This window comes from Kogia breviceps, chromosome 3 (assembly GCF_026419965.1).
Source record: "Kogia breviceps isolate mKogBre1 chromosome 3, mKogBre1 haplotype 1, whole genome shotgun sequence".
NCBI classification, from domain to species: Eukaryota; Metazoa; Chordata; class Mammalia; order Artiodactyla; family Physeteridae; genus Kogia; species Kogia breviceps.
The window spans coordinates 182,178,804-182,190,877 of NC_081312.1; the positions used below are offsets into that span (position 1 = coordinate 182,178,804).

The 12,074-nt window shown below is 40.6% G+C and overlaps 1 protein-coding gene across 2 annotated transcripts in view; it reads right to left on the minus strand.

The window, feature by feature from the left end:
* The window catches only part of ITGA8 (integrin subunit alpha 8), a 186,308-nt gene that overhangs the window by 85,513 nt on the left and 88,721 nt on the right, over positions 1-12,074 (minus strand). For both annotated transcript variants that reach the window (XM_067030489.1, XM_059059167.2), the window contains 2 exons: positions 5,455-5,500; positions 2,175-2,282 (listed from right to left, as the gene is read on the minus strand). In XM_067030489.1, the coding sequence (XP_066886590.1) occupies positions 2,175-2,282; positions 5,455-5,500 (154 nt within the window). The remainder of the gene's footprint in view (positions 1-2,174; positions 2,283-5,454; positions 5,501-12,074) is intronic.

The following is a 12,074-nucleotide window of genomic DNA, read 5'->3' on the forward strand; positions in this document are numbered from 1 at the left end:
TGATCTAGTTTGTAACAACATTTCACACCAGAGTGCGCCACACACATATGCTTTTGTTTTTTAACATCTTTATTGGAGTATAATTGCTTTACAATGGTGTGTTAGTTTCTGCTGTGTAACAAAGTGAATCGGCTATACATATACATATATCCCCATATCTCCTCCCTCTTGCGTCTCCCTCTCATCCTCCCTATCCCACCCCTCTAGGTGGTCACAAAGCACCGAGCTGATCTCCCTATGCTATGCGGCTGCTTCCCATCCACCCTACGTTTGGTAGTGTATATATGTCCATGCCACTCTCTCACTTTGTCACAGCTTACCCTTCCCCCTCTCCATATCCTCAAGGCTATGCTCTAGTAGGTCTGTGTTTTATTCCCATCCTACCCCTAATCTCTTCATGACATTATTTTTTTCTTAGATCCCATATATATGTGTTAGCATACGGTATTTGTTTTTCTCCTTCTGACTGACTTCACTCTGTATGACAGACTCCAGGTCCATCCACTTCACTACAAATAACTCAGTTTCGTTTCTTTTTATGGCTGAGTAATATTCCTTTGGAGAACAGTATGGAGGTTCCCTAAAAAACTACAAATACAACTACCATACGACCCAGCAATCCCACTACTGGGCATATACCCTGAGAAAACCATAATTCAGAAAGAGTCATGTACCACAATGTTCACTGCAGCTCTGTTTACAATAGCCGGGACATGGAAGCAACCTAAGTGTCCATTGACAGATGAATGGATAAAGAAGATGTGGCACATGTATACAATGGAATATTACACACATATGCTTTAAAGAATTCAGTCTAGAAGCCCATTCAGTGATGAATGTGCGAACAGAGGACTATTGGGCAAAATACCAAAATTTTAATACTTGTGCCCAAGTAGCACTCATTATTCATTTCGTGTTCATTTCATCCAGGGTTAGGAGAGATGCTAGCTAGCTCTTTCACATATTTTCTCAGATCAGGTTTTCATTATAATATTTTATGGTTTCATACCATTTTAAAATGTGCTCAGTGCATTTCCCAGCTACTTTCAGAAGCTGCTTAAGGGGAAGACAGGCCTCCCTGAACCGAGAGGTCCCAGCGAAGGATGTTTTTCAAAGAATTCTTCAGGGTCCTCCACACCCCCATCCACCACCCTCACAGGCTTTGACTCCAGTCTGAACCCCTGTCCAAGGCCACGAGCAACGTGCTGAAACTGGCTGGGAATAACTTCTATGGGTCTTAACTGGTGTGTTCTGCATTCTGACTTTCTCAGGGACCGACCATATCATCTGAAAATGGAGGTAAATCTCAAATGCTCCAAATGTTTGTTGATTTTTCAGAGAATATACCCTAAGGCATTACCCAATATGACAGACTTCTGACCCTGGAGGACCTACATATTGAGAAGCAAAGTGGCATTTTCTTGAGCTGTGCTACAGCCAAGTTCCATTTCTTACTGCCTTTGGGTGACCGGCCAGATTCACAAGGAACATTCTCAGAAGGTGTATGAGCCTGTTCGCTTACAGGCCAGGCAGAGGACTATTCCCGATGATGAGATCATGGCCACAAAAATATAGTTGAGGACACAAAAATCTCTATTTTTATAATGTTTACCTTCTGTCTCATTGTATACAGATGTGAGGTTATAAAACTGACATCTATTTTCAGCACAGGAAACCAAGTAATTTAACCCAAGCCTGACTATTTAAGAAAAAAATAACAAAAAGGGACAATACATATGTCTGAAAAGTGGTTTCCATATGCATAGGCAAATACAAGCATCAAGGTATTTTATTATATTTTCAGTTTGGCTAATGTTTATTTTAGTACGCCAAGATTCTAAAAGAGATCTCCAAGATTTGCTTTGTCAGGAATTTTCTCAAGTGTTTTTGTTTCTCATCACACATGGAGGCTGTAGATTGGAGAAATCGCCTTCCCGTGACAGCAAAAGATCAGCATCGTGTCAGAGATCCTTTGATTTTTCTTTTGAAAGACAACAACTGGAGACTCAGGTGTGGTGCACAGACCCACAGCATTAGCACCCCCTTGGAGCCTCTTCAGGCATGTAAAGTCTCAGCTCCCATCCCAGGCCTACGGCCCCCAAAGCTTCATGTTCACCAGATCTCCAGGTGATCTGAGTCCACATAAGAGGGCCGGAAGCACCGCACTGACTCACCAGGCCACAGATGCCATCGATTCTGGAATCTGGCAGGTTTTATTTTCCAGATTGATGATCACCGGGTGCAGGAGAAGCTGGGCTCCCACCGTCACGACCGGCCTCGCTCTGCAGGGAGAAGACACACGGCTTTAACCAGCCCCACGAGGGGCAGGCAGAAGCCCCCTACTCCACTTCTGGAGGCCACGGCCAACATTCCCAGCCCCGGTGCCAAGAATTCCCTTCACTGAGTGAACAGGTGGACTCCAGACTCAACCAACGACCTCCAAACGCATCTGGTAGCTCATGAATACAAAGAGAGGAGCCATGGGCCCATCAAGCACAGCCGCGTTCTCGGACCTTCTCTGCCTGCGGAGGGGCTCACGGTATTTTGGCGACATGGCCGTGAAAGATTTCTCCTCTGGGACCTGCTAGTCTGTCCATATTCCCATCTGAATATGAGGAAATACATCATCCTACAGTCACTCACGTTGCATCTGTAAGTACTCGAGTTTTGCTCATTTTGTCACCATATTGGCTGGTGATTTTTAACCGCTGATTGATCATTTTCTAGACAAGCTTTGCAGATTCAGCTAAACCCCTGAGGGTGAGCTGACTCATTCTGTGCACAACAGAAGCACCCCGGGAGCTTTAGAACAGAAGCCAGTCTCCGGGAGGGGGGGGGGGGGGGTCAAGGCCAGGCACTGGAATGTCAAAAAAAAAAAAAAAACCAAAAAACCTCCAGGTGATTCTATTGTGTGGCCAAGTTTGAGGAGAGGGTCTAAAACCAAGTAAACTCCACTCCAGCCACCCAGTGAGGATAAATCAGACAAGAAAGTAAGTCACTGGGAAAAGGAATGGGGCAATATTTATAAAGCTTGGTGCCAAGATAAGAGAACTGGGAGCGAAGTCTCCAGACAGACGACAGTGTGAAATAATGCCGTGTTGCTTAAGTTTTCCTCCGACAGGAGTGGGGGCTGGGCGTTGGGGCAGCGTGTTGTTTAGGCACCGGTTTAAACAATTCCACGATTACCGTAATGGTGCCCAATGGGAATTCTCCTGAACCTCCTGTGAGCTATTCTCTGTTACGTGATTTTTCTTTTCAATATTGTGGTAGCTCCAGCCCTTGGAAAAGCAGATGATAAGACAGGATTAGATGCACAAGACACTTCCTAGGGCAAATACTGATGAGGGAAAAAGGGGAGGGAGGGAGGGAGGAGGCTGGGGCCAGCAGTCAGAGTGCGATGTACGTCTGATTCCCGTGAAGGAGTAAGGGAACGAAAGAGGATCTGGGAAAGAAGCTCCAGCCAGGGCACTGGGGAGTCCTTGAGCCAAATCTGCTCCAGGTGGGCCTGTATTTGTATCCCTGTTGTGTCTAGTAATCGGCTGGCAGCAGCTCATGGGAAATAGGGCCATGTTGCAAATGTAGATTCTGAGCACAGCGGAGGGGCCATGAGTCACTTTCACTCCATCAGCTCTGAGTGCTGCATCTTCATGGCCACCACAAACACAGCACCACCCTTCAGGTACTTTGAGAGTTTCAGTCACCCTGATTCTCTACCCCCTGAAGTGGAGAGCGGCTGGTATTAATGAGCCCTCTGAGTATGTCTTGGGACTGATGAATAAGACAGTCTTGCCTACTTGAGGAAACCTACTTTAGAATCCCTCAGGGAGTTGACCTAGGTTCGTACTATGTGTCCAGAACACCTGGGTTGGCCCTCTGCCTTTTGTCTTGATATCCTGACCTAGTGTCTTGCATTCCTATAAAACTTTTTTTTTTTAAGAATAAAAAAGAATCTAGAGATTCCCTGGTGGCGCAGTGGTTGAGAATCCGCCTGCCGATGCAGGGGACGCGGGTTCGTGCCCCGGTCCGGGAAGATCCCACGTGCCGCGGAATGGCTGGGCCCGTGAGCCGTGGCCGCTGGGCCTGCGCGTCCGGAGCCTGTGCTCCGCAACGGGAGAGGCCACAGCAGTGAGAGGCCCGCGTACCGCAAAAAAAAAAAAAAAAAAAAAAAGAATTAAAAAAATCTAGATTTTCTTTAAGAAGAGAAAAGAATCTAGTAAGTAACTGGTAGCACTGTCTACCAGTTACTTATTATTCCATGTACCTTACATGCAGATTCTCACTTAATCCGTTCAACAAAAATAAACTTGTAATGTAAATATTATGCCCACTTTACAATGAAAAAAATCTGAGGCTCAGAAAGTTATAGGAACTCGCCCAAGATTACAAATGGCTGAGTGTGTGGAGTGGCCAGGTTTTTAAAATCCAGACGTGTCACATTTGAACAGTTGTTCCATGCTTGCTTTTGGAGGCTACCGATCCTTGGCATTTCTATTCCTTCATTTAGTGTCCACACTTGCTGCTAGAGGCCAGGGTGCATAGCAACACTCCCCCACCCTGCATTCCTTATCTCTAGGCACATTTTAATGCATTTCCAAAGCAAAGAGAAGCATTTAAATGTAATAACTTTTAAAAGTGTGTCATTTTGGAAGTTCTGCTAAGATTCATATCTTATTTAATGTTGTGTTAGTAGAAGCTGGAAGTCTGGTGATGAGGTATGAGAACAAAAAGACAGGAGGGCTGAAAGAAAGGGGAAAATATTGAGAGCAAATATTCCTCCAAACTTTACAAAGAGCATCTAAATGTTCTCCAAAATAAATAGTTGGGATTTACTCTTTAAAGCAAAACTAACAACGAAAAAGAAATGCATTTGAGACAACTAGAAGAACATGTCCATGGATGGAGGAATAAAGAAAATGTGGCATTCAGCCATTAAAAAGGAAATCTTGCCATTTATGAGAACAGAGAAGTACCTTGAGAGCATTACGCTAAGTGAAAAAAGTCAGACAGAGAAAGATCAATACCATATGATCTCACCTACATGTAAAATCTAGAAACAAAAATCAAAACCAAAAAATGAACATATAGATACAGAAAACAGATTGGTGGTTGCCAGAGGTGGGGATGAGATGGAGGTGGAAATGGATGAAAGTGGCCAAAAGTATAGACTTCTATTTATAAGATACATAAGTTTGGGGGATGAAATATATTGCATGGTGCCTAGAGTTAATACTACTGTGTTGTATATTTGAAAGTTGCTAAGAGAGTAGATCTTAAAAGTTCTCATCACACACACAAAAGCTGTAACTGTGTGGTGATGGATGTTGTTAACTAGACACTGTGGTGATCATTTTGCAATATATACAAATATTGAATCATTATGTTGTATGCCTGAAACTAATATAATGTTACATGTCAATAAAAGAAAAGAACATTTGCATACCACCAACCACATACCTGTAAACAGCGACTTTTCCTGTTCCAAATGCACCCACAATTAAATCTAAAAAAGACAAAAACACACAACACGTGCACACATTTTATAGAAGCGATCCAAACTCATAATTATAAATAGCACATAAAGCATCCTGAAATGCTGCTCGCAGAGTGAGAGTCATAAAAGTAAGGACAGCAAATCATACCGTTCTTAAGACATTTTGGAAAGGATACTGGCACTTCACTCTAGCCCCATATGACACATACATCAATAGATCTCAAACCCTGCTGGACTCAGGAAGGCCAGCCTTCTAGAAATGCTTCAGATGCTCATCGTAACACCATTTCTCCTATCCTCCAGACTCAAGGCACACATCTTCAAGCAAAAGGGGAAAAGCAGGGTCTAAGGGCCTACTAAGTGCCAGGCTCGTAGCACACAGTATTTTATCATCCCGCTACCGGAACAACCCTACAAGGAAAGTATTTTACCAACGAAGCGAGACATTTTGGCTGTCATCTCATCACAGCCATTTGCTCTTGACAAATATGCAGATGGCAAGTACGGTTTTGGCAGAGTCATCAGTAGCATATGAAAGAACTGACATAGCATTACGGCAGTCACGCCTCGTGTGCGGTTTTGCTTCTTCAGTTACCTGTGGTCAACCACGGTCTGAAAACATTAAGTGGAAAATTCCAGAAATCAACAACTCATCAGTTTTAAATTGCACGCCGTTCTGGGCAACGTGATGAAATCTCACGCCGTCCTGCTCTGTCCCGCCCGGGATGTGAATGATCCCTTGGTCCAGCGTGTCCTGTCCGTAGTCACTTAGCCAACTTGGCGTCTCAGTGCTTATTCAAGTGACCCTTCCTTTACTTAATAATGGCTCCAAAGTGCCAGAGGAGTGAGACTAGGGACTTCCCTGGTGGTCCAGTGGTTAAGACTCCGCGCTTCCACTGCAGGGGGCAGGGGTTCGATCCCTGGTCGGGGAACTAAGATCCCGCACGCCGCGTGGCATGGCCAAAAAAAAAAAAAAAAAAAAATTAAAATTAAAACAATTTTTTAAAAAGGAGTGATGCTGGCAATTAACATGTGCCAAAGAGAAGCCGTAAAGCGCTTCCTTTCAGTAAAAAGGTGAACGTTCTCCACTTAATAAGAAAAGAAACAAAATCCTATGCCGAGGTTGCCAAGATCTGTGGTAAGAAGGAAGCTTCTCTCTGTGAAATTGTGAAGAAGGAAAAAGAAAGCCGTGCTAGTTTTGGTGTCTCATCTCAAACTGCAAAAGTTAAAGCCACGGTGGGTGAGAAGTGCTTAGTTAAGATGGAAAAGGCATTAAATTTGTAACAATAAGATATTTTGAGAGAGAGAGAAACCACATTCACATAACTTTTATGATAGTATATGGTTATAATTGTTCTATTTTATTATTAGTTATTGTTGTTAATCTCTGACTGTGCCTAATTTATAAATCGAGCTTTATGTATATGAAAAAACATAGTATGTATAGGGTTCGGTACTCTCCGCGGTTTCAGGCATCCATTGGAGGGTCGTGAAACGTATGCCCCCCTGGATAAGCAGGGAAACCACTATACAAAAATATTAAATAACAACAACAATGATAATAATAGCACATATTGAACACTTATTCTAGGCCAGGAATTCTTTTAATGGATTTACTTTAACTTATTCTTAACAAGTTAAGAAGTCTCTATCATATTATTAGCACAGTTTTACAGAAGAGTAATTTGAGACTTAGGGAGGCTCACCGATACATTCATTGAAGTTCACACAAGTACATAAGAGGTGAAGCTGGGTTACAGTGGTACTGGGCAACAGAGCAATCTTAGACTATTTGAGGGGTAATGTTCACAATGACCTCAGTGACTAGCTGATATATAGGCAGAACTCTCTGTTTTTCTTAATCTCATTTATAATGGTTATTCTTTCTCGGTGGATGCAATCAAACAAAAATTAAAATGACCCTGGTGATATCTGCAGAGGAACATTTAGAAGCAGAGATGGGAAAACTGGATTCGGAAGAAATAACGGCCACGGAAGAAAATTTACAATAGCTGAAACTCTAATTGGTTAATTCTAGTAGGACAGAAGTGAAAATGAAAAAAAAGAAAAAAAAAAAAAGAAAAAGAGAGGGGGGGGACTCGTTTGTCAGTGCCATATGGAAAACCAATCAAGAAATTAAACGGGTTCAATGGAATTCGTACAGGAAAATGATTTGTAGCCACATGCCCTTGGCATTCACCTTTCCAGAACAAAGGAACTGGCCAGGCTGCAAGCAAGTATGATTCTTCTCTAGGGGCCTCTCTCGGCTGGGCCAGGGCATTGTCCTCGGTCCATGATGCATGGGAGTTGGATGGATAAGCAGGTTCATGGACTCACGTGGCTGCTTTCTTAGGGTGACTCTGAGACATGTACTTCCCTGTCTCCCAGATTTCCCCAGCTAGACAGAGCCCGAGTTGCCCACCCTGTCAGCCTGTTGATAATAATCTTCCCTTCCCACATCTCTCTTCCTTACTCCCTTAGCAATGATTTTCTGGGGATATTTCTCAAACCACTTGCCGCCTTTTTTTTTTTTTGAACTTTATTTATTTTTTTATACAGCAGGTTCTCATTAGTTATCTATTTTATACATAGTAGTGTATACATGTCAATCCCAATCTCCCAATTCATCACACCACCACCACCACCACCCACCACTTTCCCACCTTGGTGTCCATACGTTTGTTCTCTATGTCTGTGTCTCACTCTCTGCCCTGCAAACCAGTTCATCTGTACCATTTTTCTAGATTCCACATATATGCGTTAATATACGATATATTTTTTTTTCTTTCTGACTTACTTCACTCTGTATGACAGTCTCTAGATTCATCCACATCTCTACAAATGACCCAATTTCGTTCCTTTTTATGGCTGAGTAATATTCCATTGTATATATGTGCCACATCTTCTTTATCCATTAGTCTGTCGATGGACAGTTAGGTTGCTTCCATGACCTGGCTACTGTAAATAGTGCTTCAGTGAACATTGGGGTGCATGTCTCTTTTTGAATTATAGTTTTCTCAGGGTATATGCCCAGGAGTGGGATTGCTGGGTCATATGGTAATTCTATTTTTAGTTTTTAAGGAACCTCCATACTGTTCTCCATAGTGGCTGTATCAATTTACATTCCCACCAACAGTGCAAGAGGGTTCCCTTTTCTACACACCCTCTCAAGCATTTGTTCTTTGTAGATTTTCTGGTGATACCCATTCTAACTGGTGTGAGGTGATAACTCATTGTAGTTTTGATTTGCATTTCTCTAGCAATTAGTGATGTTGAGGAGTTTTCATGTGCTTCTTGGCCATCTGTATGTCTTCTTTGAAATGTCTATTTAGGCCTTCTGCCCATTTTTGGATTGGGTTGTTTGTTTTTTTAATATTGAGCTGCATGAGCTGTTTATATATTTTGGAGGTTAATCCTTTGTCTGTTGATTCATTTGCAAATATTTTCTCCCATTCTGAGGGTTCTCTTTTCATCTTGTTTATGGTTTCCTTTGCTTTTCAAAAGCTTTTAAGTTTCATTAGGTCCCATTTGTTTATTTTTGTTTTTATCTCCATTACTCTAGGAGGTGGATCAAAAAAGATCTTGCTGTGATTTATGTCAAAGAATGTTCTTCCTATGTTTTCCTCTAAGAGTTTTATAATGTCTGGTCTTACATTTAGGTCTCTAATCCACTTTGAGTTTATTTTTGTGTATGGTGTTAGGGAGTGTTCTGATTTCATTCTTTTACATGTAGCTGTCCAGTTTTCCCAGCACCACTTATTGAAGAGACTGTCTTTTCTCCATTGTATATCCTTGCCTCCTTTGTCATAGGTTAATAGGTTCATCTCTGGGCTTTCTAGCCTGTTCCATTGATCTATATTTCTGTTTTTCTGCCAGTACCATATTCTCTTGATTACTGTAGCTTTGTAGTATAGTCTGAAGTCAGGGAGTCTGATTCCTCCAGCTCCGTTTTTTTCCCTCAAGAATGCTTTGGCTGTTCGGGGTCTTTTGTGTCTCCATACAGATTTTAAGATTTTTTGTTCTAGTTCTGTAAAAAACACCATTGGTAATTTGATAGGGAGTGCATTGAATCTGTAGATTGCTTTGGGTAGTATAGTCATTTTCACAATGTTGATTATTCCAATCCAAGAGCATGGTATAGCTCTCCATCTTTTTGTATCATCTTTAATTTCTTTCATCAGTGTCTTATAGTTTTCTGCATACAGGTCTTTTGTCTCCCTAGGTAGGTTTATTCCTAGGTATTCTTTTTGTTGCATTGGTAAATGGGAGTGTTTCCTTAATTTCCCTTTCAGATTTTTCATCATTAGTATATAGGAATGCAAGAGATTTCTGTGCATTAATTTTGTATCCTGTTACTTTTCCAAATTCATTGACTAGCTCTGGTAGTTTTCTGGTAGCATCTTTAGGATTCTGTATGTATAGTATCATGTCATCTGCAAACAGTGACAGTTTTACTTCTTCTCTTCCAATTTGTATTCCTTTTATTTCTTTTTCTTCTCTGATTGCCGTGGCTAGGACTTCTAAAACTATGTTGAATAATAGTGGTGTGAGTGGACATCCTTGTCTTGTTCCTGATCTTAGAGGAAATGCTTTCGGTTTTTCACCATTGAGAATGATGTTTGCTGTGGGTTTGTCATATATGGCCTTTATCATATGGAGGTAGGTTCTCTCTATGCCCACTTTCTGGAGAGTTTTTATCATAAATGGGTGTTGAATTTTGTCAAAAGCTTTTTCTGCATCTATTGAGATGATCCTATGGTTTTTATTCTTCAATTTGTTAATATGGTGTCTCACATTGATTGTGTGTATTGAAGAATCCTTGCATCCCTGGGATAAATCCCACTTGATCATGGTTTATGATCCTTTTAGTGTTTTGTTGGATTCTGTTTGCTAGTATTTTGTTGAGGATTTTTGCATCTGTATTCATCAGTGATATTGGTCTGTACTTTTTTTGTAGTATCTTTGGTTTGGCTATCAGGGTGATGGTGGCCTCATAGAATGAGTTTGGGAGTGTTCCTTCCTCTGCAGTTTTTTGGAAGAGTTTAAGAAGGATGGATGTTAGCTCTTCTCTGAATGTTTGATAGAATTCACCTGGGAAGCCATCTGGTCCTGGACTTTTGTTTGTTGGAAGATTTTTAATCACAGTTTCAATTTCATTACTTGTGATTGGTCTGTTCATATTTTCTATTTCTTCCTGGTTCAGTCTTGGAAGGTTATAACTTTCTAAAAATTTGTCTATTTTTTCCAGGTTGTCCATTTTTTGGGCATAGAGTTGCTTGTAGTAGTCTCTTAGGATGCTTTGTATTTCTGTGATGTCTGTTATAACTTCTCCTTTTACATTTCTAATTTTACTGATTTGAGTCCTCTCCCTTTTTTTCTTGATGAGTCTGGCTAAGGTTTTATCAATTTTGTTTATCTTCTCAAAGAACCAGCTTTTAGTTTTATTGTTTAGTTTTATTGATCTTTGCTATTGTTTTCTTTGTTTCTATTTTATTTATTTCTGCTCTGATCTTTATGATTTCTTTGCTTCTGCTAACTTTGGGTTTTGTTTGTTCTTCTTTCTCTAGTTCCTTTAAGTGTAAGGTTAGATTGTTTATTTGAGATTTTTCTTGTTTCTTGAGGTAGTCTTGTATAGCTATAACCTTCCCTCTGAGAACTGCTTTTGCTGCATACCATATGTTTTGGATCGTCATGTTTTCATTGTCATTTGTCTCTAGGTATTTTTTTATTTCCTCTTTGATTTCTTCAGTGTTCTCTTGGTTATTTAGTAACGTATTGTTTGGCCTCCATGTGTTTGTGTTTTGTACATTTTTCCCCCTGTAACTGATTTCTAATCTCATAGCCTTGTGGTCAGAAAAGATGCTTGATATGATTTCAATTTTCTTAAATTTACTGAGGCTTGATTTGTGACCCAGGATGTCATCTATCCTGGAGAATGTTCCGTGCGCACTTGAGAAGAAAGTGTAATCTGCTGTTTTTGGATGGAATGTCCTATAAATATCAGTTAAATCTATCTGGTCTATTGTGTCATTTAAAGCTTATGTTTCCTTGTTAATTTTGTTTGGATGACCTGTCCATTGGTGTAAATGAAGTATTAAAGTCCCCCACTATTATTGTGTTACTGTTTATTTCCTCTTTTATAGCTATTAGCAGTTGCCTTTGTATTGAGGTGCTCCTATGTTGGGTCCATATATATTTATAATTGTTATATCTTCTTCTTGGATTGATCCCTTGATCATTATGTAGTATCCTTCCTTGTCTCTTGTAACATTCTTTATTTTAAAGTCTATTTTATCTGATATGAGTATTGCTACTCCAGCTTTCTTTTTATTTATGCTTGCCTGGAATATCTTTTTCATTTGGGATGACCTGTCCGTTGGTGAAAGTGGGGTGTTAAAGTCCCCCAACTATGATTGTGTTATTGTCAATTTCTGCTTTTATGGCTGTTAGCATTTGCCTTATGTATTGAGGTGCTCCTATGTTGGCTGCATAAATATTTACAATTGTTATATCTTCTTCTTGGATTGATCCCTTGATCATTATGTAGTGTCCTTCTTTGTCTGTTGTAATAGTCTTTATTTTA